Source organism: Amblyomma americanum, chromosome 9 (genome assembly GCF_052857255.1).
Source record: "Amblyomma americanum isolate KBUSLIRL-KWMA chromosome 9, ASM5285725v1, whole genome shotgun sequence".
Lineage (NCBI taxonomy): Eukaryota > Metazoa > Arthropoda > Arachnida > Ixodida > Ixodidae > Amblyomma > Amblyomma americanum.
Window position 1 is genome coordinate 83,277,919 of NC_135505.1, and position 13,061 is coordinate 83,290,979.

At 48.0% G+C, this 13,061-nt stretch overlaps 1 protein-coding gene across 1 annotated transcript in view; it reads right to left on the bottom strand.

The window, feature by feature from the left end:
- LOC144103472 (uncharacterized) overlaps window positions 1–13,061 on the bottom strand; it is a 48,077-nt gene that overhangs the window by 11,562 nt on the left and 23,454 nt on the right. Inside the window, exon 9 of the mRNA XM_077636179.1 lies at window positions 11,788–11,899. Coding sequence (XP_077492305.1) covers window positions 11,788–11,899 — 112 coding nt within the window. The remainder of the gene's footprint in view (window positions 1–11,787; window positions 11,900–13,061) is intronic.

Below are 13,061 nucleotides of genomic sequence, written 5' to 3' on the forward strand. Positions count from 1 at the left end.
AGAGACAGGTCGCTGTTTGAACAAAAGATTGCAGGAGCACAACTTGAACGTGAAAGATAAAAAATCAAGAAACTTGGCCATACACTGCCGTGACTGCTCACCCTGCAAGATCCGCGCTTCAATCTTTGCGAACACCAGAATCTTGGCAAAAATCAAAAACCAGTTAACTCTGGAAATAATCAAAGCAGCCATCATAGACAACCTGAAAGCAGGCTGCGTGAGCGTGCCTTCAGTAGCCCTTTTAGAAAAAGAGATCACACACCTGTCTGGGTCAGTATGATTGAGCTGTTCTCGAAGCTACCTTAACCATTTTCGGTACCCATCTCAGCTCTCAGCACATCTATCTTTTTTTCTGGCCTGTTAATTGTTGCCTCACTTATGTCATCCTTTCGCCTGCGTTTAGCGCCTCACTGAATTTTTTGCTTGTGTAAATTTTTTAGCCCGCACACTTGTTATACGTTTTTATCTTTTTCATTAATTTTTGCGTGTTAATTGTTGCCCCATCTATGCCATTTTTACTTAATTTTATACTGATTCTTCACCTATTTTTAATCTCTCGCTTTTTTTCACTTATGTTTATACCTGGCTCTTTCCTTGTTACCTTTTATGGTGCGTTCACGTTTGGAAATTCTTGACCGAGCCTTGACTGCTTTGCGTTTTTTTCGTGCCGGTGTTTCTTGTCGGGATCGAATCCTCCCTGAATGCACTATCAAAACGTGACTGAGACTATCCCCGTCGTATCTGTGCAGTAGATGCGCTTGCGTGTTAATGCCCTTCTGTTACATATAAGGCACTGTTCAGACAAGTTCAAAATAATTTTGACAATTCAGCGCAAGTGTTTTTTTGTCCTCCCTGGTGTCCTTGTCTGATAGCGCTGCGATTCCATGATGTTCGGTCACCACCAACTCGCCCAGCAACATACCCTGCATTATTCTTCCATCTCCTTGGTTCCACTGCTCGATAAATATGGGCCTACGCTTAAACTATCTGCGAGTATGCCTCAACTGCGCCATAACCGGAAACGACATCCGTCGAACAGTGGCTCAGTGGGGCGAGGTTGGTGCTCTCGTTTTGGACAACGGGTCTCTTTTGTGGTTATTTTGTGATGAACATCCGCCGTCATGGATCACTCTGCAAATGTGCCTGTAGTTTACTGCATGACTTATGCGTCCTGAGTGCGATTTTTCCAATGCAACTCGCGGTGAACACCCATTGGATAGTGTGGTTATTTAAGCAACGACTCTTGTTTCTGCTATCCGTGCGCCATTAGCGATGGGTGTTTGATTTGATGCAGGGCCATCACAGTCAACTGTTCTCCATGTCATACCACAGTCTAAACAGAGTAGCATGAAGAAGTCAAGAATGCTAACTATCGGGGCTCCTTTAAAGGCTTCGCCTATCCTCGGCGCAACGGTATGTGGTGGTGTGAGGGTTCCTGCACAGTTTTAGGTCTAAAAGGGCGTTTGATGAAACGAAATGAGAAAATACTGGGAGTGTAATGAACAACGCAAAAGGGCCAAGACGAGATAAGAAGCAGACACACAAATCACAGATAATAAATTGAATTTTTTTCGGAAAGAAATGGGTGCGCGTAAGTTTCAGATCCCATAAAAACAACTGTGTCCAAATAAAAAATCGGTGAACAGTCTGTGCTTCCTGTGTTTCTTCGCCCTGGTGCTTTTGCACAGTTCATAATGCAAACCCCTCACACTCTAGTTCCGTTTTTCGTTTTACTGGGAGCATCTCACTATCTCACCTGCCTAATCTGTATAGTCTACATATCTGTTTTGTTGACATTATTTTATTGAATTCATCTCTTCTTTTTGATCCCTTCGTATCTCTCTCACTACCATGTCTGAAACGTTCCACAGCACTGCTTTCTAATAATCTCAGTTTATAGCTACAGTGGGCATTAGAACTAGAAGTAGGCGGTAGGATGGTTCGACAGGATACTGGCAAGCAACGTGGAAATTCGGGCTTGTTGGTTCATATTTCGTGGCAATAGCGCAAACAGGACAAGGGACCAAGACGAGTAGACACACACAGCGCTAAATTACGACAACATTATTGGGAAAAAACACATCAATTTATACATGCACTTTTTGCCGTGTCATCACAATGCATGCGCAAAACATTGCAACGCATGTTATAAGTGCAGGCCGTTACTAGACAAGTGTTTTTAGTAGGAAAAAGTAAGGACAAGCGCACTCGTGAGATTATAGAAGCAGAAAAGATAGCTAGATTAGGAAGTTCTTGTGTTAGCGCTCCTTCAGTCAAACTATCGAAAAAAGAACTGGCCTACCTACGTTCACACTGTGTTTTGCGCATGCATTGTGATTACACGCCAATAAGTGCATGTATAAATTGATGTGTTTTTTCCCAATAAAGTTGTTGGAAGTCAGCGCTGTGTGTCTCCTCGTGTTGGTCCCTTGTCCTGTTTGCGCTATTGCCACGAAATACAAGCAAGCTATCTCAAGAGACGAAATTTCTGATTAAGCGACGTCAAAAAACAAGAACGACGTCTAACGCTCCAGGCAGAATAGAAATATCAGAGCTATCGAAGTTAATAAACAAGCATAAGGTAGCTGATATAAGGAAGTTTAATATAGAGAGCATCGGGCAGTGTGTAAAGAAAGAAGACAACCTAAAAGCGCAGAAAAAGAAACTAGGCATAGGTGAAAACCGGATCTATACGCCTAGAGACAAGGAGGGCAATATTTCAGCAAATATGGGTAAGATTGTTAAAGTAGAAGAACAGTTCTACACAAATCTATACAGTACCCAATGCAATCAGAACGTTATTTATAGAGACAGTAGCGCACAGAAATACGTCATCGTGCTATTAACACAAGATAAAGTAAAAAAAGCCTTAAGAGAAACGTGAAGGGAAAAAGCAGCTGGTGAAGATCAGGTAACAGCAGATCTTTTGAACGACGGAAGGGATATTCTGCTAGAAAAACTAGCCGCCCCTAGTTACGTATTTACTTATGAATTCGACCATACCAGAAGCTTTGAAGAACAAAAACATAATCTTAGTTCACAAGAAAGGAGACACAAAGGACATGAAAAATTACAGACCGATTAGATTACAGACCATTGCCTACAAGGTATTTACTGAGGTAATCGCTAATAAAATTAGGGCAACCTTAGACTTTAATCAACCAAATGATCAGTAGGCTATCGTATAGGATTTTCCACAATAGATCAAGTTCAGACTATCAAGCAAGTGACAGAGAAATGCGCAGAATATAGCCAACCCCTATATATATATATATATATATATATATATATATATATATATATATATATATATATATATATATATATATATATATATATATATATATATATATATATATATATATATATATATATATATATTGTAAGGCTAAAGAAGAAGATGCGTCTGATGATTTGAAAAGACGAAGACGAGGTGACAGTGTTCTCGAGAGTTTTTGCCAGCGCTACGCTTGTGTGTCTTTTGCCGATCTGATCCCAGACTGCTGCCGTTGCCGTTCCCGTCGCCCCAGTACCTCGTAACAAACCCCCCGTTACATTTGGTGGAGGTGCTGGGTAAAAAACATTGGCCCTGGAGCTCCGTAGTCGTGCTCTCCCGGCGCGCACGATGCCTGAGGACGTCCAACACCAGGCCGTACAAGTGGGCCAGGCTGTCATCTGTGCCGGCTCTCTTCGTCAACGGGACCCGACCATTTTCAGCGGGACTGACGAGAACGATGTGGAAGATTGGCTCACATCGTACGAGCGGGTGAGCGTATACAACAAATGGGACGATGTGACGAAGCTAAACAACGTCATCTTTTATCTCGCCGGTGTGGCTAACCTCTGGTATCGCAACCATGAGGCAGATATTCAAACCTGGTCCATTTTTAAGACTAAATTTGCAGACGTATTTGGTCGATCGGCTGTCAGGCAACTCCGAGCCGAACAGCGATTGCGTGAACGATCTCAGCAGGCTAGTGAAAGCTTCACTAGCTACATTGAAGATGTCGTCGACTTGTGCAAGCGGGTCAACGCTCGTATGTCGGAAGCCGACAAGATCCAACACATCTTGAAAGGCATCGATGACGACGCTTTTCAGATGCTTCTAGCGCGCGACTTGCGTACCGTTGCTGAAGTCGTCACGCTGTGTCAAAGCTTTGAGCAGTTGCGCAAGCAGCGGATTCTGACACGCCAGCGGCCACAGCAGGTTGAGTCGCTCGCTGGGCTCACGCCTGCTCCTGACCCCTCGCTGCTACAGCAGATTAAAGACTTCGTGCGGGAAGAAGTGGCACGTCAACTTTCCTTTCTGCCGAGCTCTCACGACCGACCATCATATCTGACTCCAGCGCTCCGACATACAATTCAAGAGCAAGTTGCTGAGGCTCTTCCACCGGCTCATCCGCCACCACCTGTCACGGTTCCGCTGACATACGCTGACGTTGTCGCCAGACCACAACCTGTGGCGGCTCCGCTCACATATGCCGAAGCCGTCGCGAGACCGCCTCCTGTCGCGGCTCCAGTGACATATGCCGATGTCGTAGCAAGACCGCAGCCACCAATCTATAGTGCGCCTCCGGCGCATTTGCGAGGGCCAGTGGCTTACCGACGACCTACTCCAAGGGTCAGCGATTCCTGGCGCACAACGGACAATCGGCCGATTTGCTTCTTTTGTGGTCTCCCAGGTCATGTAGCTCGGCATTGCCGCCGTCGTCTCCCGGACGCGGAAATTCCTCCCCAAGCTCCTGGGTACTGGCCCCCACCGAGTCAGTACTCTGTACCAGCTGCGCCGCCGCAAAGTCGTACTTCCTCGCCGGAGCGTTCTACCCTCTCCAGCCGCCGGCCCTCTTCTCCACGACGCTGGTCTATTTCGCCTATGCGACGTCGCCCCACCGCTAACCAGGAGGAAAACTAGGCGCCGCAGTTCCTGAGGCGAGAACTGCGTCCACAAAGAACTTCGAAAGGCCTCATCCGTCAGCCGCTAACCTCATTGAAATTTCCGTCGACGGCGTTTCTGTCATGGCGCTTGTCGACACTGGTGCTGCCGTTTCCGTCATGGACGCAAAGCTGTGTAGTTTTTTAAGAAAAGTAAGGACGCCAATTGCTGGACTCTCACTGCGCACCGCCAGCGCTCAGAACATCCAGCCGTCAGCAGAGTGTACCGCTCGCGTTGTAATCCAGGGGACCATTTATGCCGTCGAATTCGTCGTACTGCCCTGCTGTTCTCATGCTGTTATCCTGGGCTGGGATTTCCTATCGCGCCATGCTGCTATCATCGATTGTGCTCGAGCTGAAGTCAAGTTCTCTCACCTGCCCGAAGCTGTCTTGGACACTGCCCCTCCTGGTGCCTGTGTTAAGGCCCTAGTTGCCGAAGACATTGACCTGCCTCCCTGCTCTTCAGTCCTCGTACCCCTCTCTTGCGGCCCTCTTCGCGACGACACTGTCCTCTTCACTCCGTCCCCTATCTTTCTGCACCGCTAGTGTCTGCCTCTGCCATACGCTGTACTGACTATATCCGCTGGCCTCTCCGTACTGTTCGTGTCTAACCCATTCTCGTTCCCCAACGCCTTGCGCCTAGGTGAATGTCTCGGCATGGTACAACCATTCGCGTCTCTGCTCATCCGCGAAGAGACGGACGACGCGCCGCACCTCTCCATAGCCGCACTCAGCCCACCTACTACTGCGCCCGATCCCTCCTCAACCGAAGCATTCCTGCGCTCCATCGACGACAACCTTCCAGCGCCGCAAAGGGCACAGCTTCTCACTTTACTTAATCAGTTTCGCTCATCATTTGACTCACATCAAAGTTCCTTGGGCCAAACTTCCACTGTCACCCATGCCATCGACACAGGTGACCACGCACCGCTGCGACAACGCCCCTATCGTGTGTCTGTCGCCGAGCGCCAAGTTATTGAAGACCAAGTCGACAAGATGCTCCAGAGCGGCGTCATTCAGCCCTCAAGCAGCCCATGGGCGTCGCCTGTGGTGCTCGTCAAAAAGAAGGATGGCTCCATACGCTTCTGTGTAGATTACCGCCGCCTTAATAAGATTACGCGCAAAGATGTCTATCCCCTCCCGCGCATAGACGACGCTCTGGACTCTTTGCAAGGGGCCGAACTCTTTTCATCTCTTGATTTGCGTTCCGGGTACTGGCAAGTTCCTATGAAAGAAGCCGATAGCCCCAAAACCGCCTTTGTGACACCGGATGGCTTGTATGAATTTACGGTGATGCCCTTCGGGCTTTGTAACGCCCCCGCGACTTTTGAGAGGATGATGGACACCATTTTGCGCGGACTTAAGTGGAAGATATGCCTTTGCTACCTCGACGACATTGTGGTCTTTTCCCCGGACTTTGACACCCACCTCTCCCGTTTGAAGCACGTCTTGACCTGCCTCTCTGACGCCGGCCTGCAGCTGAACTTAAAAAAATGCCGTTTTGCCGCTCGTCAATTAACCATCTTAGGTCATGTTGTCTCTAAGCAGGGCGTCAGTCCCGACCCAGCGAAACTTCGTGCTGTGGTTGACTTTCCCAAACCTACCTCCATCAAAGACCTGCGCAGCTTCCTGGGTTTGTGCTCATATTTCCGCCGGTTTATTCGCAACTTTGCGTCCATTGCTGCGCCTTTGACTCAACTGCTGTCTGGAAGTGCGGATTTATCACTGTGGTCTCCAGCGTGCGACGACGCATACACCACCTTGCGCCGTCTCCTCACGGCGCCGCCCATTATGCGCCATTTCGACTCGGCCGCTCCTACCGAAGTTCACACGGACGCCAGCGCTGTTGGCCTCGGCGCTGTCCTCGCCCAACGAAAACCTGGCTTTGACGAATACGTCGTTGCTTATGCTAGCCGCACACTCACACCAGCAGAACGCAACTACTCCGTAACTGAAAAAGAGTGTTTGGCGATTGTATGGGCCCTCGCGAAGTTTCGACCGTACATTTATGGGCGCTCTTTTGACGTTGTGACCGACCACCATGCGCTCTGTTGGCTTTGCAACCTGAAAGACCCCTCCGGCCGCCTCGCTAGGTGGGCCCTTCGCTTGCAAGAATATAATATCCGCGTCGTGTATCGCACCGGCCGCAAGCATCAAGACGCCGATGCACTGTCACGCTGCCCCCTTCCAGCCGAGATCGCCAGCCTTTCCACCTCCGACGCTTCTCTGCCCTTGCTTCGCCTCAGCGACATGCCTTCAGCGCAACGCATGGATCCCTGGATCGCTTCCCTTCTCGACTTTCTCGCCAACCCGACGGCTGCTTCACCGTCACGTGCGCTCCGCCGCCAAGCTGCCCATTTTGCGATCCGTGACACCATACTTTATCGCCGTAACTACAACTCCGAAGGTCGCAAGTGGCTGCTCGTTATTCCACGTCACTTACGCTCGGAGATATGCGCATACTTCCATGCTGCCCCCCACAGCGGTCACGCGGGCGTTTTCAAGACCTACACCCGCATACGGCTGCGCTACTACTGGCGCGGAATGTACACCTTTATCATGAAGTACGTGCGCGCATGCATTCCCTGCCAACGTCGCAAGACACCTCCCCATCGTTCTGCTGCTGAGCTGCAGCCGTTACCATGCCCTCCACGCCCGTTCGACCGCGTTGGCATTGATTTATACGGTCCGCTTCCATACACTGCAGACGGCAACCGTTGGGCGATAGTAGCGGTGGATCACCTTACACGATATGCCGAAACTGCTGCCCTTCCGGCTGCCACAGCGACGGACGTCGCCTCCTTCATTTTGCACCGATTCATCCTTCGCCACGGTGCACCTCGTGAACTGCTCAGTGACCGAGGCCGCGTGTTCTTATCTGAGGTGGTGAAGGCGCTTCTCAAAGAGTGCAACACGATTCACCGAACTACCACCGCCTATCATCCGCAGACCAATGGCCTCACTGAGCGATTTAACCGCACACTCGGAGACATGCTCTCCAAGTACGTCGCTTCTGACCACACGAATTGGGATCTCGTCCTTCCGTACGTTACTTATGCGTACAATACCGCTACGCAGTCTACCACCGGATTCTCTCCTTTCTTCCTACTTTACGGCCGCCAACCCTCTGCTACTATCGACACTATCCTCCCTTACCGCCCTGAGGAATCCGAATATCGGCCTGTTTCCGACGCCGCGCAACACGCCGAAGCCTGCCGCCAAATTTCCCGGTCACTCACCACTGACACCCAGCATCGCCAGCGCTCCCGCCTCGACCAAGACCAAACCCCACCGAACTACACTTCTGGTGCACTTGTGTGGCTCTGGATCCCTTCAGGAACTCCCGGTCTCTCCTCAAAATTTCTTGCGAAGTACCATGGTCCCTACCGTGTGCTGGAGCGCACCTCTCCGGTTAATTATATCGTGGAACCCCTCACGCCGTCTCCTGATCTCCGCCGCCGAGGACGGGAGACCGTTCATGTCCAGCGCCTCAAGCCCTACTACGACCCCGCCGTCTTGCCATCATCCTAAGTCGCCAGGATGGCTCCTCTTGTCCTCGGGGTGATTGTAAGGCTAAAGAAGAAGATGCGTCTGATGATTTGAAAAGACGAAGACGAGGTGACAGTGTTCTCGAGAGTTTTTGCCAGCGCTACGCTTGTGTGTCTTTTGCCGATCTGATCCCAGACTGCTGCCGTTGCCGTTCCCGTCGCCCCAGTACCTCGTAACAAACCCCCCGTTACAAAATATATATATATATATATATATATATATATATATAGCCTTCGTTTGTTACGAGAAAGCATTTTACCCAGTGGAAACCACACCAGTCATAGAGGCATTGCGTAATCAGGGTGTTGATGAGCCTTATGTCAAAATACTGAAAGATATATACACGAACTGTACAGCTACCGTAGTCTTCCATAAAGTCAGCAATAGTATACCGATAAGGAAGGGCGTCAGTCAAGGGGACACAATCTCGCCAATGCTATTCATCGCCTGTTTTCAGGAGGTATTCCGAGTCCTGAACTGGGAGCAGTCGGGGATAAGAGTTAATGAAGAATGCCTAAATAATCTGCGATTTGGTGATGAAATTTCCTTCCTGAGTCACTCAGGAAATGAACTGCAAATCATGATCAATCCGTTAGAGAGGCAGAGCAGAGTGCTGGGTCTGAAAATTTACGGGCACGAAACCATAGTAATGTTCACCAGTTTAGCAAGGGAACTGCAGCTCAAAGCTGGAAGCGAGGTACTCGAAGAGGTAAAGGAATACGCGTAGTTAGGGCAGGTAATGAGAGCTGATCCGGATCATGAGAGGGAAATAACTAGAAGGATAATAATAGGGTCGAGTGCAGATGGCAGCTTCTCTCAGATCATTAAAAGCAGGTTAACAATATCCCTAGAAGGGAAAGCGTACAACAGTTGTATCTTACCGCTACTCACCTACGGGGCAGAAAGTTGGAAGCTAACGAAAAGGGTTCAGCGTAAGTTCAGAACAGCATAGCGAGCCGTGGAAAGAAAAATGATTGGTGTAACGTTAGGACGCCGAAAGCGAACAGAGTGTGTAAGAGAACAAACGCGTGTTAATTACATCGTAGTCGAAATCGAGAATAAGAAATGAGCTGGGGCAGGGAATGTAATGCGAAGGTAAGATAACCGCTGGTCCTTAAGGGTAATGGAGTAGATTCCAAGCGAAGGCAAGCCTAGCAGAGGGCGGCAGAAGGTTAGGTGGGCGGATGAGATTAGGAAGTTTGCAGGCATAGGGTGCGCGCAGCTGGCGAAGGACAGGGTTAATTGGAGAGACATGGGACAGGCCTTTGCACTGCAGTGAGTGTATTCAGGCTGATTATGATGATGTTAACCATATGACAGCTATTAATCGGGTGAGTATTTCCTTCTTGCTTTGCGTCTGTCATATAACCTCTGCACAGCTTCTTTGTCTCGCTATTTTTACCTTCTTTTCAATTTTTAGCTTCAGCGTATAGGATTTATTTTGTCATCTATCTACCCTATCTGGACTTCTCTGTCCTCTCTTTTGTGTCCTTGTCGTTTGTTGCTATCCTTTTAATTTTGATGCCATAACGGGTATTTACACTGGCGGCTCATTTCGTTTTTTAAGGTGCTTTTTCTGTACCTGTTTTTAAGGCTTAGTTTGGTTTTGTTTCCCTTCAATTGCCATTTAGCACGGCAAAGCTCTGGTTTTCTGTTATTCCTGCCTCCTAAATAATTTCTTCCTTTTTGAGAGGACTTATTAAAATGCAAAAGAGATGCACAACGATTGCTCTGCTCAACAACTGAATTAACTAAAGAAGGGTAGATATCAATTGATCGCAGAAATCCTGAGCACCTGAGTGATTTCCCAGGCTCTTTGCAGCATCGTGAAAACAGAGCGAGCTGCCCGTTTCTGCAAGACACTGGAAACAATTAGCCTAGCAGGATAAACCGGCCCAATGTTTCGCTAAGTAAGGTATTTGCGACATTCGGTTTTTTATAGCGAGAATGATAAAAAGTCTGTTTAGTCGCATAACCCAAATGGAGTGGCACCGGCGTGTAGGAACTGCGTTGTCTGCAATACGTCGTGTTCGTGCGATCACCGATGAACGCTAGGGTGTGCGAGATGGAGGTTTACGGCGAATGGTAAGAGGCAACAGCCATTACTTGGAATGAAATCAACGCCGACTGTACGGCAAGAAAACTCCGCACATATCGGCATCTGCATGCAATAAGCTCATCACGCGATATACAGAATACAGCTGCGTGATAAATGACGTTACTGCACAATTAATAACCCCTTGAGGTCTCGAGATAAACATGACAGCTTCGTTACATCTTCTTTTTCTTCTTCAGTAATTCATGCTAAAATACTTCGCTCGCGGTCTTATCCAGAAAGCCATCTCTGAGTCAAAGAGTTCCAGTACCTTTCATTTAATGGCTAATTAGTCTTGTTCAGTGCCCTGAAAGCATCGACTTCATAATAGCAATAGCCAGGCCAAATTTTTCCCGAAGTCGCTTGATTAATAAAATCTCGAAAATTTACAACATCCCTGTTCTTAAAAATGTATAGCAGCGCTTGCTGGCTACCAGCTTTCTGGTATTGTTGCCCATGAATGGAGAGTACACACATCCATACATTTAGGCGCTTCAGGCGAAAGGCTTTCGTTGTTGCGCAGAAATAACTTTTGTGTTGCGTCTTCAGTAACAAAAGCGCTCACTAGCAGGATTGAGGTGAAGACACAAGGCCGGAAGATTCTCATTTATTGGAGGGAAATGACGACACATGGCCTGAGCTGCTTAAGCTGTCTCATTGCCAATAGATACCGGAATTAGTAGTACACGTGATTTTTCTTCTGGACAGCCGAATCAGCCAAACTTGCTGCTGGGAGCACCTCTCTACTTACGTTATGCCGCAAGTATTTTCAGAAAATGCGTTGGGTGAGCAAGTTAAAAAGCAAGCAATTAAAAACTGCACGACAAGAAGCGCCAGTCAATGTGTCCCGTCTGTCTTTTTGCGCCGTTAAATATTGAAATATGAACCAAAACCAACTAGTCCAACAGCACGTTCTCTTACACAAACTACTGTTCATAGTACTCCCTCAAATAGTGACCATGGTAGCCCATGATACCAGCCCTGGTGCGTTAGTGAATGCCGGCTTGAGGCATGAGATTCTCACAAATTCTGTGAAAGTTGCCGCGCCAACGTTAGGAAGGGATTCTCTCGACCTATTTGGTGTGCATTTGTCTTGTATATCACCTCGTATTCCTATATTTCCTCCCGGCAGTGATAACGTATAAGCGTTAAACCTGTTTGTTTAAAATCTTACCAAACCGAAGCAAGAATATCATCATTGGCAGCCTCACCATCGGGTAGGGCACAAGATCCCCAGTCCACGACGTAGGCCCTTGCGACCAGCTTCCTCTCGGTGCTTTGAATACGTGGGTGATGGTAATAATAATGGTGACTGCATAATTTCTGGAAAAAGAAATTTGTGTTCGTTTTCGTGCTATTTATGTCCTTAGAGAGAAATCAAGTCATGTACTCACATAAATTCTTAATGACAACAGCTCGAACACAAGATGGAGAAGCTATGGAGCCCTTTGTAACGACCCATATGCACAAGGCCCAACCAAAAAGCTTCTTTTGCGCAACATAACTCTGTCGCGAGACAAATGTTCTCGTCGTGGGTTGTGTTGTGCGACAAAGGATCAATTCGTGGGTTCTGTAGCGCGACAGAGGTGTCTGCAATGGGGCACGCAGCGAAATCTGATTTTTAGTCTGGGGAACAGCACCTGACATAAACTCTGCCATGTTTATTATACACACGTCTGAAAGGACAAGCCTAAAGGTTTGTCGGTAAGAATTACAGCCCCTTCAAGCACCACAAAAATTCATTAGGCGTTGCGCAAATTCCTTGCAGTACGGAAAAATCTTAACGCAGTCATGATCTTTTCAGGAATAAACAGGTTTACACTAGTCCCGTCTGCGGAAAAAGGCTTCTACGGGGTGAAATACGTGTTTAGCTGGGCCGTACTCGTACAGTGTTCGTACTGTAGATAATAGTATTGTTTGAGGTCTAAAAAAGCTTATACGGGTGGGACCAGAGAGATTCGGCAAAAGAAGATTTTGAGCCGGTTCTGGTAACCTATCATACCACAGTCATCTAAGACAGCACATGCAGTGTACACATTTTCTTATTATGTAGAGCTTGGAGGTGAGCAGCTAACTTTTTTAGCCAGTTACATCAATGAAGTGCTGAACTTTCACACCAGTGAGTGAAAACACTACTTCTTTGCCCCCTGTGGCTTTCAAGAGTGAGTTTTCCGCCTATTATCACAAAAACGAAGTTAGTGTGAAGAAATTCGAGCACAAAAAGACCGCGTACCGTCCCGTCGTTTCTAACTTCTTTTGAAATGTAATTTTGCGTTTTACACAAAGAACCGACCGCTGGGCACCTCGGATTTACTCAGCCTACGCAGCATTCAAGACAAATTACTGGCCATCACCATCCGCCCACGTCGCATGGCAAGCAAACTCCTGCCGAGGTTGCCAGAGTGACGTAAGACACCTACGGCGAAGCCAGCCGGAGATCAGAAGCGTTCTGAAGCACTTCTGAGCTGAACCACCATCAGCAGAA